Genomic DNA, 18,021 nt, shown 5'->3' on the forward strand with positions numbered 1-18,021 from the left:
TAGTTTGCCCTTAACAAACTCATGCTGGCTTTAGTTAATTAACCCGCATTCGCCAAGTGACTATTATTTTAGTCCCAAATTATCGTTTCCAGAAGCTTCCCCACCAATGAAGTTAAACTGACTGGTCTGTAGTTACTGGGCTTATCTTTACACCCTTGTTCAACAAAAGGTGTAAAATTTGCAGTTATCCAGTCCTCTGGCACCACTCCTGAGTCCAAAGAAGACTGGAAAATTATGGTTACTATCTCTGCAACTTCCACTCTTGCTTCCTTCAGTATCCTTGGATTCATTTCATCCAGTCCTGGTGCCTTACCAACTTTTAAGTACAGGTGGCCTATCCAATGCCACCTCCTTATCAATTTTAAACTCTTCAAGTGCCTGAACTACCTCCTTTTTCACAATGACCTGCTTAGCAGCATCTTACTTGGTAAAGACTGATGCAAAGTCTTCATTTAATACCTCAACTATGCTCCTGGCTCTGTGCAAATCTCCTTTTTGGTCTCTAATCAGCCCTACTCCTTCTAGCACTCTTTTACTATTTATATGCCTATAGAATACTTTTGGATTCCCTTTTATGTTAGCTGCCAGCCCCTTTTCATACTCTCGCTTTGCTTTTCTTATTTGCTTTTTCACTTCCCCTCTGAACCTTCTATATTTCGTCTGGTTCTTGGTTATATTATCCACCTAACATCTGTCATGTGCACACTTTTTCTTCTTCGTTTTAATCTCCAACTCTCGTCATCTAGGGAGTCTGGATTTGTTTATTAATGCTGTTATATACGGTGATTCTTGGAAATAGTTCACATTTACTTTCGGACTTTGTAGTAAATGGTAATTTTTCAGAATTGTTCACACAATTTTTTGTAAGTTTTGTAGGGTTGTTTTGTCAACAATACCTGCTGTGTTTTTTTAAGAAAAATTTCCCTTTGCTACTTTTTGAGCTTCCAAAGCTTTTTAATGACAACGGCAATCCCCTGACGTGAGTGTGATTCTTGATACTTGCTGATTTTATGAGGTGATTTGGTTCCAGTATTAGGTTGGCTTTCACCTTTGGTAGTATCAATTTGGTTTCAAACAAAGCGCCATTAAATTTCATGAAATTTTTTGGAAAAATAGAGTTCAGTTTCTCTAAAACATAATCTCTTTTGTAATTTAATTTTAGTCTCTATTTTGTTCAGTCTCCTGTTTGTGATGGCACAATCATTTGCATTAATCAAGTTTTCCTTGACGAGATGGATTTGAATAATTCCATATCGCTCCTGATTGACTGCCTAAAACTACAGTGCTCGTGGGTTGCAGTTTAGAGCATCCATTCAATTTAAAAGCTTCTTAAATAAGCAACATTAAGTTTTCAACAACAATCAAAATGTATTCTGCCAGTAGTAATTGGGGATAGAAAGAGAAACAAGGTCCATAACAACTGCATAGGGAGTGACATTACAAACAGTTGAGTTTCTAGCGCACATGCACACTTTAATTCTATGGTGAAATAAAGTAATAAAGGGCTATCACAATAGAATAGACACTTGGGATTAGGTTATGCTTCTGTGGAGGATAAACAACATGGACTAAATGGCCTGTTTTCATGTTGTAATTTCTATGTAATTTTATACACAGTTCCCATCACTTATAGCAGGGTTGTTGGTGTTAACATGATTTTTGCACTATACATGGTGGATGGTAAAACCAACAAGGTAGGTAACCAACATTTAAAAAAAAAACAGTAAATCTAAGTTGTCAGCTACCTCTTTTAATTGTTTGAAACTGCTTGGTGACCTGATTTAGGCTGAAATTAGAACAGTGTTATAATTTGATTAAGGACAGAAGGTAAGCCCTTATTGAACTGTCCAAAATTGCCTTAATGCATTTTTAAGTGGTGGCTTTGTAATTGATTCCTACGGTAACAGGAAATGGTTAGCAGCATTTGTCTAATGTAGATGGCTTCCTGGGTTATGAATGTTTTTCATTCCATTGTGGAATTTTACTTGGAGCTGGTGTACTTCATCACTGCCTTTGTCCCTTCTGACATGGCGTGCTTAGCCAGTTCCCTGGGCAGCAGCAGACACATGGCAGTCTGGATCTCATGGGAGCTGATGGTGCTGCGCTTATTGTAATGGGCCAGGCGGGAAGCCTCACCTGCGGTGCGATTGAAAATATCATTCACGAATGAGTTCATGATGCTCATGGCCTTGGAGGAAATGCTGGTGTTGGGGTGAACCTGCTTCATCATTTTGTAGATGTAGTTGGAGTAACTCTCCCTCCTCGACCTTCGCCGCTTCTTCTCATCCTTTGCTGACGGTTTCTTTAAGGCTTTCTTGGTTCCCTTCTTGGGAGCTGCTTTCTTCTCATCAACCATCTTCACTTTCAAGTACAGAAATCAGCCTGCACCTTGTATTCCCAGGCGGTCTCCCATCCAAGTACTGACCAGGCCTGAGTCTACTTAGCTCCTGAGATCTGACGAGATCAGGCATTTTCAGACTAGTATGGCCCTAGGCAAACACAACCCAAAGTCCTAGATTGGATCAAACAGATTTGTGTGTGGACCGTGTAAGTGGTGGGGATATCCACCAGGGAAGCAGCTACTGCATGAGAAAAAAGCTGCAGTTTTCAGAATGTAATTTGCAACATGAATATGCTGCTGCAATACATTACTACATGTTGGTGATTATAAAACTTGCTTAGTAGAACTATTAAATTGTCTAGAAAAATTTGTGGGTTCTATGTATATAGCAGGACTGCATCTTTTTAGGAACTGAAATTCTTTTTGAGGAACTAATTAAGCAGGTGTAGTGATCAAACAGAAACCCTCTGAGTGTTATGTGGTTTGTCCACTCTAGCCTTTGCTCCCACCATTACGTAAGGTCTGTAATTGTATTGCATATAGAGCAGGTGTTTAATGTGCATAGTTGAGAGTTGAGTAACTTGTGAAGGTTTCAGCAAGTTTTCTTGATTTCTCCAAAGGCTGTTTTCATCCTAAGATCTTCACTGGTTGCTTTGTTCTGTATAAATATATACTAAACTTTCTGCCAAGCTTTTGAAATTTGCTTTTAAATATAGAATGGATATTTATTGGAGTGCCAGCCTTGGCTCAAAGGTAGAACTCATGTCTCTGAGTCATGATTACAAGGCCCATTCCAGATACTTAGGTCCATGATCATAGAACAGTTACAACACAGAAGGAGACCTTTTGGCCCATCCATGTGTGTACTATTTCTCTGCAGGAGCAACTCAGCTAATCACACTCCTCCGTCCTTTCCCCGTAGCCCTGCAATTTTTTTCTCTTCAATTAATTATCCAGTTCCCTTTTGAAAGCCAAGATTGAGTCTGCTTCCACTATGCTCTCAGGCAGCTCTGGATCATAAGCATTCAGTGTAAAAAGGTTTTTCCTTATGTCGCCTTTGGTTCCTTCGCCATTCACCCTAAGTCAGTGGTGACCTCTGGTTCTTGATCCTTCCGCCAATGGGAACAGAGGGAATACTGTACTGTCGAAGATACCAATTTTTGGATGAGACATTAAATTGAGACCCTGTCCTGACTTCTCCTGTGGACATAGAAGATGTCATGACACCATTTGAAACCAATATTTATTCATTAGTAAACATCACTATAACACCTGTGGTAATTTACCATATTGCTGTTTGTAGCAGCGAGATGTGATTAAATTGGCTGCATTATTTGCCCATATTACAACAACACTTCAGAATATACTTAATTTATTTAATTGGCCATGGAGCACTTTGGTGTCATCTGAGAATGTGAAAGGTATTATTTAAGTGTAGGTTTCTCCTCTTTGAAAAAGGTCTCTTGCACCTTTTGCTGTGAGGATGGTAAATAAGTGGGGATTTTCTCTGATTTGGATATCAGCTGCACTTGTCCATAATTGAATGAGAGGCACCTGTTGAAGGGTTTAGAATGTGAATGTTAAATTTTCTCCTTAATTTGCTGTATTTTCTTGCCCTTTACCTGACTGAGAACAGGTTAAATATATGCAACGGTGACTTTCAAGTTTAGTAACAAGTAATCCTGGGAGTGAAACACACAACCATGTCCTGTATCAGTTTAACCTTGCATTAGAGTGTGGTTACATCAGTCGTTAGACTAAATTTGCATCCTCCATCAAGCAGACTCAAAAGTGAAATTATCTGGTTGGAAAATTTCTATTTAAACATTATTCTTACTTGGCAGGCTAATTTGCTAACAAACTACAAAGTTGTAGCTAAACTACACCAAAAAGACAAATCCTAAAAGTCATGAGGGAAGTGTTGTCTCCTTTTTTACCAAAATACTAAGTTCAACTTAGAGGGTGAACTGTTTATGGAACATTTTTAGAAATATTTTTCTCATAATAAAAATTAAGGGGTAGAAATTGGACTCCATTGCACCCATAACACTTAAAAAAAACTCACCTTGAAAACTACTTGTTAAAAAGTTTTAGGTCAGATTTTGAAGCTCAGTGGCATGCTTCCTAAGGCCAGATGAAAGACTTCTGACCAGAAATTGGATTGGGCCTTTTACAGTCCCTGGCAACTACCTAAAGCAGGTTATATTCCTTACATATGTAGATGAGGGATTTAATGCCTGTTTTAGTGCCCTGTAACAAAAGTTAGTCTTCAATAGCTGCTATGGCCTAAGCAACTGCCACCAACAAAATGTTAAACTTTTAAAAAAGCAAAAGTTTTTCCAGAATGTTAGTGTAGCCAGGAGGAGCAGAAGTGCTTCCTCAATTTTGTGATATTAGCAATTAGCCGCCCTGCTCCTATAGCCGCAACCTATTGCCTCTGTTCCAGGACTTGTCTTCGGGTCAAAGCAAGTGGCTCAATATTTTTGCAGGCATTTTGAGTGAGCTGCATGTTAATGTGTGGCAGTAGCTGGCTGCTTGCCCAAATTAAGCAAACAAGGCCCTTGTTGGGTGAGGCATTCTGAGCGTTCCATTGGTTATGCACTCAAACAGACCATAACCAGTTTTTGCCACCTAGTATCTGTGGATACTATATATTTTAATTCTACTTTTCTCTTGTTCCATAATTAGCAACCCCAAATTGTAAAGCCTTTGTTAAATATAACTTTGAGGTTATAATTTTAATTAAATTGGCTTTTAACTAAATTCTTGTACTTAAGATTGTTACTGCTAACCCTGTCTTTGACTTGAAGGTGTTGAAGTAGGCAACATTGTTACTAATATCAGTATAGTTAAAATTGCAAATTGATTTCTTAGCGGTCATAGTCATTTTTTTCACTCAAGACAGCTTTTGTTTAATTTTAAATTTACAAAACGTATGACTGATATGTGCTCCAATCTGTAATGTTGACAGTAAACAGTTCCCCTGTTTTGTTCATTGAGTGGGCCAGCAGTTTTGTATTGTCAGTGGAATTGATTGTTTTTTTTTTGAAAAACCAAGATGAAGGGCCATATTACAGGTCACCTCTCAGGTTGAGAATGAAAGAATATGAGATAAAGTAGAAAGCAATGCTTAGTAATGTCAAGCTTTTAAAAGCCTGAACTTTGTAAGAATGATAAGACAGTGAGCGATAAAGAACTACAGCTCCTGGGAAAGAACATGTAAGAGAGGTAGATTTGCAAATGTTTATTTCATTGTGATGAGTATTTACAGATTTTTAAAAAACTTGCTGAATTGTGTACGCAGAAGGACGAAGAGAGAAAAGTTTAAAGAAGCACGACCATACCAATAAAATAGAGAAATGCAAGAAAAATTGCAGAAGACATGGTGATATTGGAGTTGAGCTGAGAGGGGAACCAGCTATATCCAGTCTTTCTGGAGAGCTGAGTTGTTGATGAAGTGTTTTAGCCTGAGAAGAAAAGGACAACCAAGTTTATTGGAAACAACTTTACAACAGCTCCTTACCTTTATGTAGTGCCTTTGCCTTTTAACAAAATTAGCAATGCAGATGTGGAAACATTGACCATTTGTGGTCAAAGGACATAGTGAACAGATGAAGGACTAGGAATGGACCATCCAAATTTTAAAAAAAATAATTCATTCTTGGGATGTGAGTGTCAGCGACACCCACGTTAATGATTGGTTGATTATGTTGTTAAAGATGCACAGGAGATTAAAGATGGTGATCACATATAAAGAGAAACTATGCCCCTTTAAGGGGCTGTAGGTTTAATTAGTTCATTTGTTAATTAGCTTATTTATGTTCCATTGGTTTACTCAAAAGAGTATAAAGAGAATCTACTGGGACACTGGGTTAGTTGTTAGATGGCAGCTATTGATTAAACTTGACAAAGAGCAAGAAGATTCTGAAGATATAGGCCCAAAATTTGCAGTAAGAATGAAGGTGATGATACCAGCACTTACTGTTATTAAACAGTGAATTTGAAAACAACTTCTGACATCTCCATGTGTGCAGTTAAACACAGTAATTAGGAAGTTACTGTCCAAAATGCTGTGCTGCCCCAGAATCTTCCTTTAACACCTTGCTAGAGTTCCAGCGTTCAAATTCATGGAAGGATGTGAATTTGCATATGTTAGGGCTTGTCCATGCATGTGTAAGTGAATTTTTAATAATGTAGTAAGCTTTAATTACCGTCAAACAAAATTTACTTCTGAGCGTGAGTCACGTTTCTTCAGATTTTAATTATTGTTGGAGATTTTAAAAAAGTAATATACGCTGTCACTTTTTCTTTGTCCTTTATTTCTCCCTGCCCTATTTTACTTTCCCTTTCTTTGGCTGGAATTTTACACCCCACTTCTCCCCCGACCCAGGGGTGGGTTGGCAGATGAGAAGTGGGGTATTAAATGGATCCAAGCCAGATGGGGAAGTACGAAACAAGACACAGATCTTTTCCTTGTTAGTCGGTTTATTCACTGGAAGCAACATTACAAATCTCTGCATCTAACCACTAACCTAGTGTCCCAGTAGATTCTCTTCATACTTTTTTAAGTAAACCAATGGAACAAAAATGAATTAATTAAATTGACAGCCCCTTAAAGGGGCATAGATTCTTTTTATATGTGATCTCTGTTTTTAATCAAACAATGCCCATCACCTGTGTATCTTCAGCAACATAATCAGCCAATCATTAACTTGGGAGGGGGGTCTGTAAAACTGGGGTCCATGCTAGCAGCATTGTTCCTGGTGCCTATCTGACCCCTGCACACCACCAAACCCCCCCCACTACAATTTTAACAGCGACAGAGGTGGCGCCGGGCAGGCTGCTCACCCATGGATCAATTGAGGCCCTTAATAGCCACTTAAGGGCCTCCTCCCACCGCCGTGGGGATTTAACCCATGGTGGGAGAAACCAACACCTGATCACCAGGCAAGGTGGGTTGGATGATTGGAGAGGGTTATTGAAATGAAGAAGAAAGTGGGAGAGAGTCTTGAGGAAAATCCTGACTTCAGAAGAAAAATGTGATGAACCTGTGAACTGCAACACAGTTAGAGGGACTTGAAACTAGATAGTCATGAACATAGTTTTAGTGGTAAGCAATAAGATGCTAATTAACTTAGATGCGCTCAGTGCAAGGTTTAGGAGATATTCAGGGCAGTGACATGATTTGCAGAAGCCTTCAAAAGCAGAGTTCTGGGGGTGCATAAAGTAATCAAGATCGCTAGAAGAAATAAAACTGAAAAAAGAGGAAATGCTGTAAATGTTAGATAAGTGCCATCGGTTAGTTAGCATCTGTAGAGAAAAGACAGGTTTTTGAAGTTTCAGGTGTGTACCCTTCATCAAGACTGAAGTCAATAAGATGAACATAAACTTGCACATCTCCAGAACCTCTTGTAGGATCTATCACTGTACAGTTAAGCAAGATCACTAATAGACATGCCAAAACTATGTTGCTAGTTATGGTTCAAGCCAGGGCTCTCAAGGTGATGGACAATTAGAGAGTTTGCAGCTTCTATAGTTTCAGAAAGCATTAAGGACAGCAGGATATTAATTTGAATGGCAAGATGGATGACATTTCATAGGGTGGGATAACTGCAACCAAACTTCCAAGGATGGACTGGGAGTAAAGGAGATTAAAGGGGTGGCATAGGATAGGGGGTCACATCATGAGGACAATTGTTAAGGTACTATGAGGACAAGAAATTTCATTGGAGTTCAAAGAATAGAGTAATAAACTTCAGTGTGAATTAAAAAAAAATAGAAAACTTGGAAAAATACGTGCCTGGAATTTGTCAACATTTCTCAATTAATTACACTTCAGAAATCACCATTCTTGGCCATAATGGGAGGGGGTTCTTTACTAAGACCAGAATTTTAAGAGAAAGGTGAATAAAAAGAGTCAGCTTTTATTTTAGAGATCATTTTAGAAATCATTAAAACATGAGGTCGGGGACAGGTTATAAAAAAGTTATGAGTCACTTTGGCACCGGATTACCTATGGTGGATTAGGAAGATAGCAGTTGATCCTTCATTCAATGAAGTTTCACGTAGCAGCTGTAATAGTGGATTTACAAATGTGACAAGCAGAGTTGACGTTCCTCCCTGATTGATCAAATCTGCAAGATGTGATGGACAGAAGTTTTGAAACATCAGAACAGTAGACGCACTTAAACCGAGATGACAGAAGAGAACAATGAAGAATTAACATTTTCATGCAGATAGAGTAACATGGGTTAACTCAATAGCAGAGATAGAAAGGTCAGAAGGGTGAATGCATCATTTGGACTGGAGAAAGGCAGTAAAGACTTCTTGAAGACTCTGTAAGGCCCTGCTGCTGACATGGAGCATCACAATTTTAGCCCTACAGTGTGAAAGATGGAACTGGATTATAGATTTGTAAGGAGGGAGATATGAAACAGTGGTCAAGAGAGTCAACAGCGAGAAGTCAGATACAATGTTGGGAATTACAACTGGCGATGAGGAAAATATACGGACATTGGCTAATTATGGAACCAATGAAGGATATTGATGAGTTGTTAAAGGTCATTGAGGGTAGCAAAGGCTGCTCCCTGGATGGATTGTGTAGCTGTTATAGATGATAGACTCATAGATGTCTACAGCACAGAAGCAGGCCATTCAGCCCATCGTGTCCATGCTGGTCAACAAAGATCTGACTACACTAATCCCATTTTCCAGTGCTCGGCCCCTAGCCCTGGAGGCTATGAAAACGCAAGTGAATACCTGAATACTTAAATGTTATGGGAGTTTCTGACTCAGCCACCCTTTCAGGTAGAGAGTTCCAGACTCTGGGTGAAAAAGTTTCTCCTCAACTCCCCTCTTAAATCTATGCCCCCTGGATATTGACCTCTCTACCAACGGAAAAAGTGCCTTCCTATCTATGCCCCTCATAATCTTGTACACCTCTACCAAATCCCCTCTCAACCTCTGTTACTCCAAGGAAAACAACCCCAGCCAATCTAATCTTTCCTCATAGCTCAGACCCTCCAGCCCAGGCAGCATCCTGGTAAATCTCCTCTGCACCCTGTCTAGTGCAATCACACCCTTCCTATAATGTGGTGACCAGAACTGCACGCAGTACTCCAGTTGTGGCCTAACCAGCATTTTATACAGTTCCAGCATAACCTTCCTGCTCTTGTATTCTGTGCCTCGGCTAATAAAGGCAAGTATCCCATATCCCTTCTTAACCACCTTATCTACTTGCCCTGCTACCTTCAGGGATCTATTGATATGCACACCAAGGTTCCTCTGATCTTCAGTACTTTCCAGGACCTTTCATAGTGTAATCCCTTGCCATGTTAGTCCTCCCCAAGTGCATTACCTCACGCTTTTCTGGATTGAATTCCATTTGCCACTACTCTGCCCACTTAACTAGTCCCATTGATACCCTCCTGCAGTTTACGGCTATCCTCCTCACTATTTACTACCCTACCAATTTTTGTGTCATCCGCGAACTTCTTGATCATACCCCTTACATTTAAGTCCAAACCATTTATGTACACCACAAACAGCAAGGGCCCCAGCACCGAGCCCTGCGGAACCCCACTGTAAACAGACTTCCAGTCACAGAAACATCCCTCTACCATCACCCTCTGCTTCCTGCCCCCCAGCCAATTTTGGATCCATTGTGACACTTTGCCTTGGATCCCAAGGGCTCTTACTTTCTTGACCAGTCTGCCATGAGGGACGTTATCAAAAGGCTTACTAACGTCCATGTAGACCACATCAAATGCATTACCCTCATCAACCTGAAGATGAATCTTCAGTTTGCCAAGAATGGTAATTTCTGAAGTGTAATTAATTAATCAATTTTGCTTGAGAAATGTTGACAAATTCCAGGCGTATATTTTTCAAGGTTTTCTAATTTTTAAAATTCTTTCATGGGATGTGGGCATTGCTGGCAAGGCTAGCATTTGTTGCCTAGTCACTAGTTGCCCTTGAGAAGGTGGTGGTGAGCTGTCTCCTTGTACCGCTGCAGCCCATCCATAGTGTTGCTGGGAAGGGAATCCCAGTGTTTTAATCCCATGACAGCGCAGGAGTGGCGATATAATTCCAAGTCAGGATGGTGTGTGACTAGGAGGGGAGATGATGGTGTTCCCATACGTTTGCTGTTCTTGTTTTCTAGGTGGTAGAGGCCACGGGTTTGGAAAGTGCTGTTGGAGGAGGCTTGCTGAGTTGCTGCAGTGCATCTTGTAGATAGTTCATACTGCTGTAATTGTGCCGTGGGTGGCAGAAAGAGTGAATGTTTAAGTTAGTGGCTGGGGTGCTGATCCAGTGGGCTGCTTTGTCATGGATGGTGTTGAGTTTCTTGTGTGTTGTTGGAGCTGCACTCCATGCAGGCATGTGGAGAGTATTGCATCATACTTGTGCTTTGTAGATGATGGGCAGGCTTTAGGCAACATTTGACCTCTTGTTGTAGCCACAGTATTTAAATGGCTAGCCCAGTCTCTGGTCAATGGTAACACCCAAAAAGTTGATGGTGGGGGATTCAGCAATGTTAAATCCTTATAATGTCAAGGAGAGGTGGTTTAGATTCTCTCTTGTTGGAGATGGTCATTGCCTGGCACTTGAGTGATGTGAAGGTACTTGCTGCTTATCAGCCGAAGTGCGTTTGGGACCATGCTAAATTGAAGGATATATTTGCATATTTGTCAAAATTTTAATTAAAGGACCAAACATTGTTATAATGTATGACGTACTATGTGGCGTATCAGTGGTGTTGATGATGTATCCAGGTATTATTGCACCGTAGAAATTCCTACCCAGTCATGTACTGGCAGTTTAGCTAAAATGGGATTTTCACCTGCTAAAGTGGCAGCTTCCTAAAGTGCTAACAACCAGCTCTGACCCCAGATGTTCAATTTGCTGCACTGCAAAGCTACACTTGATCACATTCCTCTTCAAAAGGAGCATCCTTCCTATCGCCTTGAACAGTCATGAAACTGAGGAGGAACAAGAGCAGAGTGAAAACTGGCCTAAGAACTGAGGGTGGGGGAACAGATAAGTACCAACAGCTTTGGTATAAAAAGGGGACAGAGTTTGAAGAAGAGCCTGGCAACCACGCAGCTCATTAGGAAATCCTAATTTGACTTGATCCCATTTATGCAGACATGGCATCACCTCGTAAGAGTACCTCCCATGTTTGCAGTTGTCAAGGCTACTGAGTAAAAGCATTGTCCCAACGCACAATTTGTATGACTCCATTTAAATTCATGATTTTTTACTTTTGTTTTACTAATTGCACATATGAAATTTTGATGTCATTTTATTTCATTTCAAAATGGTAATGAAAATTGCTTCTACTGTACAAAAATTAAAAAATTTATTTGTGAATTTTGCACAATGATGATGATTGTATTATGTTTTGTTTTATGCCACCTGTTGTCACCAAAACAGTCTCTCTTCATCTCTGTTGGTTTTGCAAAATATGCTCTGGATTTTTTTGTTTTTGTTTTATGCCACCTGTTGTCACCAAAACAGCCTCCACCAAATTGTATTATTTTTTCACCATATAATCCCTATGATAATGATTCATGCTGTATCTTCTCATATTAAGTGACAAAGTGAGAGCAAATAGACAAAGGACAACTCATTTTTCCCCCACTGACATCAATTAGTAAGAAAAAAACTTTGAAGAACTACTTCCATTTGTCAACTGATCTTAAACCAGTTCCATGATTTGCTTAAGAGTAAACTAAATGTGATTTAATGTTGGTATGTTTCACAGTTTAGCACCATATTATTCACTTTCAGCTGGCTTCGTAAGGCTAAGATGCAGCTAGTTGGAAATCCCCTTGGTTATATTTTTATGTGCAAGAAATAACCTTTTTTGTGAGCAACTAATATTCCCAGTATTTTCTTTGGGCATGAAAAGGGTGGGGGGGCATAGGAATCAGTTTAAAGACAAGACTAAACTATTGTACCAAGCCTAATCTGAAGAATGGAACAATGCACTTTCTAATGTAGTTTTGTGAAGTATTGTTTCATGGAAAATGTTGTGTTTTCATGAACCAAATTATTGTAAACCGTACATATCAAAGAAAACAAACTGTTTTTCTTTCATTGAACCTCTTGGCATCTTACTGGATAGTAACTATTAGCAGCACTTAATCAGTCCTTCTGTGGAGATAGTGTTGGTTACAGTAGCATAAAATGATTTGAATCACTTTTTCTAGAGATCATTGTCAATTGAGATGTAATGTAAAGAATTCGACTCATTTCTACTTTTATTTTCAACTATTTTAAGTTTAATTTCAGAGACTTATCTGGCTAAAATGTAACTTTGAAGTCAGGCACTTACAACGAAGTTGATTTGTTGTATAGCTATGATAAGTATGTCTGATTTACATTTAATATAAAAGAGCTAGGAGAACATTTTTCACAATTTTACTCCAACATTACTTTCATATTAGCAACATACTTAAGAATGCACAGATTATGGTAATAGAAAATGATACAGGATTTATTTTAGAAATAATCTTGATTAAGAGCAGGTGCTTCAGTTTTCCAAATATTATTGAGAAGTAATTGTTTTAAGTTTATAAAGATTTTTGTAATATATTTGGGTTTGCTTTAATAACCATGTTTCTAAATATGGAAAGTAATATTGATGTGTTGTATGGCTTTGTGCAGTTTTAATGAAATAGCACCTCCATGTGAGCACTAGCAGAATTACATAGATTTTAGGCACTGAAGTGTATACTGAACCACTCAGGGGTTGGCTTTTAAATTTAACAATAATTAGAACATTTCTCCAAAATGAAGTAGATATTTTACAAATGTTTGAAGGCGACTTGAACTTTGTGTAAACATTCTGTTTTAAATAGGTTAGTAAAGGACTTCAATGTTATTGTGTATTTTTAAAATAGATGATAGACTGATAACACAATGAACATAAATATCCACTGTGCACAAAGCATCTTCAACATGACACTTTGTGGTTTACAGTGCTGAGCTTCATTTGTGTGAAGTACGATAAATGGACAGACAAAAACAAAAATTCCACAGCCACCCTTCATAAATGCCCTGGTTAAACCTGACTGCTGCGTTTAAGGCTCTAACGGTAACATTTGTTACCTTTGCTCTGAATATAGACCTAGTCTTGGATGTTGCAGGCAGTAAGTTTTCAGTGTTGCAAGGACCTCTGTGGTATTTAATTTCCCCCACCTGAAGCATATCTTTGACAACTTTGACCACAACCCGAACCTGTGCAGTGGTTGCTATTGCGGTTGCAAGGTGTATTGTCGATTTTTGTGAACCTCATCACCATTTAGGTTTGGTTCAGACAGCAGATCCTTCCTGACAAGGTGCATACAAGAGATCTGAGTAATAATTTGGCTTTAATAAAAAATATCGTTAAACTCTGCATTTTCACAGAATCACAGAATGACGTAGGCAGAAGAGGCCCTTCGGCCCATCGAGTCTGCACCGACACATGAGAAACACCTGACCTACCTACCTAATCCCATTTACCAGCACTCAGCCCACAGCCTTGAACGTTATGACGTGCCAAGTGCTCATCCAGGTACTTTTTAAAGGATGTGAGGCAACCCGCCTCCACCACCCTCCCAGGCAGCGCATTCCAGACCATCACCACCCTCTGGGTAAAAAAGTTTTTCCTCACATCCCCCCTAAACCTCCTGTCCCTCACCTTGAACTTGCGTCCCCTTGTGACTGACCCTTCAACTAAGGGGAACAGCTGCTCTCATCCACCCTGTCCATGCTTCTCATAATCTTGTACACCTCGATCAGGTCACCCCTCAGTCTTCTCTGCTCCAATGAAAACAACCCAAGCCTATCCAATCTCTCTTCATAACTTAAATGTTTCATCACAGGCAACATCCTGGTGAACCTCCTCTGCACCCCCTCCAGTGCAATCACATCCTTCCTATAATGTGGCAACCAGAACTGCACACTCCAGCTGTGGCCTCACCAAGGTTCTATACGACTCCAACATGACCTCCCTATTTTTGTAATCTATGTCTTGATCGATAAAGGCAAGTGTCCCATATGCCTTTTTCACCACCCCACTAACATGCCCCTCCGCCTTCAGAGATCTGTGGACACACACGCCAAGGTCCCTTTGTTCCTCAGAACTTCCTAGTGTCATGCCGTTCATTGAATACTTCCTTGTCAAATTACTCCTTCCAAAGTGTATCATCTCACACTTTTAAAGGTGATATCTTTTAAAAATATATATAAAAAGCACATAAGCTCACCTATTTGTCAGAATATATTTAGATTCTAGGTTGGCAATATTCTGAAGTGAACACTGAGTTCGAAAGGGTTGGAGGGAATGAAAATCCACGATACTTTGTGTTAAAAGTGGATGTTATGTCAGAACTGAGAACCAGTGGCAGACTTGACATTTGCCCCACCAGTCTGTTTTGGTTTCCTTAGAAAAAGTTGATAATTATTTGACATTTCTTCAGATAAACATTGTGCATTTTTTGGTTTTGGAGTCCGAAAGTTGCAGCTGAAGTGGGGCAAATATACTCGCTATCCGTAATTGCAATTCCAGCAGCACCAGGCATGCCTAAAAAATGAGGTGTCAACCTGGTGAAGCGACAACACAGGACTGCTTAAGTGCCAAACTGCATAAGCAGCAAGCGATAGACAGAGCTAAGTGAACCCACAACCAGTGGATCAGATCTAAACTCTGCAGCTCTGTCATCTCCAGCTGTGAATGGTGATGGGCAATTAAACAACTCACTGAAGGAGCAGGAGACTTCACAAATACCCCCATCCTCAATGATGGGGTAGCCCAGCACATCGGTGCAAAATTTGAGGCTGAAAGATTTGCAACAATCTTCAGCCAGAAGTGCCGAGTGGACGATCCATTGCGGCCTCCTCCAGAGGTCCTCAGCATCACAGATGCCAGTCTTCAGCCAATTCAATTCGCTCCACATGATATCAAGAAACGGTTGAAGGCACTGGATACGGCAAAGGCTATGGGCCCTGACAATATTCCGGCAATAGTACTGAAGACTTTTGCCCTAGAACTTGCTGTGCCCCTAGCTAAGCTGTTCCAGTACAACTACAACACTGGCATCTATCCGGCAATGTGGAAAATTGCCTAGGTATGTCCTGTACACAAAAAGTAGGATAAATCCAACCTGCTCATTTATCGCCCCATCAGTCTACTCTCGATCATCAGTAAAGTGATAGAAGGGGTGATCAAATGTGCTCTCAAGCGGCACTTAATTATCAATAACCTGCTCACTGACGCTCAGTTTGGTTTCCACCAGGGTCATGACCTCATTACAGCCTTTGTTCAAATGTGAATGAACGAGCTGAACTCCTGAGTTGAGTGTGACTGCCCTTGACATCAAGGCAGCATTTGACCGAATGTGGCACCAAGGAGCCCTAGCAAAACAAGTCAATGGGAATCAGGGGAGAAACTCTCTGCTGGTTGGAGTCATACTTAGCACAAAGGAAGATGGTTGTGACTGTTGGAGGTAAATCAACTCAGTTCCAGGAGATCACTGCAGGAGTTCCTCAGGATATCGTCCTTGGCCCAACTATCTTCAGCTGCTTCATCAATGACCTTCCATTCATCTTAAGGTCAGAAGTGGGGATGTTCGCTGATGATTGCATAATGTTCAGCACCATTTGCGACTCCTCAGATACTGAAGCAGTCCATGTCCAAATGCAGCAAGACTCGGACAATATCCAGGCTTGGGCTGACCAGTGGCAAGGAACATTCATGCCACACAATTGCCAGGCACATTCATGCCACACAATTGCCAGGCAATGACCATCTCCAACAAGAGAGCATCTAACCATCACCCCTTGACATTCAATGGCATCAGCATCACTGAATACACCAGTATCAATATTGACCATAAACTGAACTGGACTAGCCATATAAATACTGTGGCCACAAGAACAGGTCAGAGGCTGGGAATTCTGCAGCGAGTAACTCACCTCCTGACACTCCAAAACCTGTCCACTATCTACAAGGCACAAGTCAGGAGTGTGATGGAATACTCTCCATTTGCCTAGATGACTGCAGCTTCAACAACACTCGAGAAGCTTGACACCATCCAGGACAAAACAGCCCGCTTGATTGGCACCACATCCACAAACATTCACTGCCTCCACCACTGATACACAGTGGCAGCAGTATGTACCATCTACACGATGCAATGCAGGAACTCACCCAAGGCTCCTTAGACAGCACCTTCCAAACCCACGACTGCTACCATCTAGAAGGACTAGGGCAGCAGATACATGGGAACACCACCGTCTGGAGGTTCCCCTCCAAGACACTCACCATCCTGACTTGGAACTATTTCACCATTCCTTCCTTGTTGCTGGATCAAATTCTTGGAACTCCCTCCCTAACAGCACTGTGGGTGTGCCTACACCAAATGGACTGCAGTGGTTTAAGAAGGCAGCTCACCACCACCTTCTCAAGGGCAATTATGGATGGCCAATAAATGCTGGCCTAGCCAGCGATGCCCAATCCATGAATGAATAAAAAATATTTTACAATTCCTATTGTTAATAATGCAATTCAACTTTCTTTGATCACAGCACTTTTCTCTTTCACCCTGTTCTAGCTTGCTTCACCTGCTCCATCTCCCCCTTAAACAGTATAAATTCCATCACCCTTCTACTTCTCTTTAGCTCAGAAGAGTCATACGGACTCAAAATGTTAAGTCTGTTTCTCTCTCCACAGGTGCTGCCAGACCTGCTGAGGTTTTCCAGTATTTTTTGTTTTTGTTTCAGATTTCCAGCATTCCCAGTATTTTGCTTTTCTTTTACTTATATGATTTTGTTCATAGTGCGAAAATTAAAGATGTGACTATCTAATCTTTAATCCCTCTTTTCATCATTGCTACATGTCCTCTTATAAGTCTGGGACTTCAAGTTCATTAGCATCTCCTCAAGGTGACTAGGGACAGGCAATAAATGAGGTCTTGCCAATGTTGCACACATCCCAAGAACAAATAAATAAAAGCACAGATAATGGGCTAATTAGAGTCTGTTGTTATCCTATCATCTATTTCAGAGAAGCATGGGTATATATTCACTGGAGAGCAATAGCTATCCTCAGATGAAAGCTACTTTTGGCAACTATTATAAATGAGAACCTTTCCACCTAACTATACTGAATAATGAGTTGATTTTTGCTCACCAATGCGAGGGTTACTATTGATGGGATATGTAACACTTCCCAATTTTAGGCAACCAGTGTCAGTTTCAGCATTCCAAGGTCAGCTAGACACATATCTGCTCCTTGTAGGTACAGTTGCAATGCACCTGAGTCCCTACCTTTGTAAGGTACTGCTTACTGAAAAATAGCATTTTACCTGTTACAGCCTGTTGTCTCCCTGGAATGAGATTGCCAGATTGGGGTTTTTTTGTACTGTGGACCTATTCCTACTCAGCATTGGATTGAGACTGCCAAAATTATTTAATTTAAGACCCTTACAGCCAGCAAACAAAGGAGCTTTGCATCTCATCATTCGGTGTTGGATCTGAATATAGCTTCTCAGTGTTTTTTTTTAAAAAGTGACTAATCCATTGTGCCAACCAGTTCCATATGTAGTATGTGTTAATACTGGGCTTTATACAGTAAAAATGAGCAAATGCCACTTATGGGCCAGGCATCACTCTTTCTGTTGCATAATTTGACT

At 40.4% G+C, this 18,021-nt stretch overlaps 2 protein-coding genes and 1 pseudogene across 5 annotated transcripts in view; 1 reads left to right on the forward strand and 2 right to left on the reverse strand.

Annotated features, from left to right (window-relative positions):
* hbs1l (HBS1-like translational GTPase) overlaps positions 1-18,021 on the forward strand; it is a 171,197-nt gene that overhangs the window by 103,093 nt on the left and 50,083 nt on the right. The gene's annotated exons all lie outside the window — the stretch shown is intronic.
* LOC144680880 (histone H2B 1/2-like) lies at positions 1,982-2,356 on the reverse strand. Its single transcript, XM_078542386.1, has one exon. It carries the CDS (start codon positions 2,354-2,356, stop codon positions 1,982-1,984), a length of 375 nt encoding a protein of 124 aa, XP_078398512.1.
* LOC144681214 (5S ribosomal RNA) lies at positions 2,380-2,495 on the reverse strand (annotated as a pseudogene).

This window comes from Cetorhinus maximus, chromosome 5 (assembly GCF_964194155.1).
Source record: "Cetorhinus maximus chromosome 5, sCetMax3.hap1.1, whole genome shotgun sequence".
NCBI classification, from domain to species: Eukaryota; Metazoa; Chordata; class Chondrichthyes; order Lamniformes; family Cetorhinidae; genus Cetorhinus; species Cetorhinus maximus.

Excerpts from the sequence above, each read along its gene's own strand:
- LOC144680880 (XM_078542386.1), bottom strand. The coding sequence starts at position 2,356 with ATGGTTGATGAGAAGAAAGCAGCTCCCAAGAAGGGAACCAAGAAAGCC.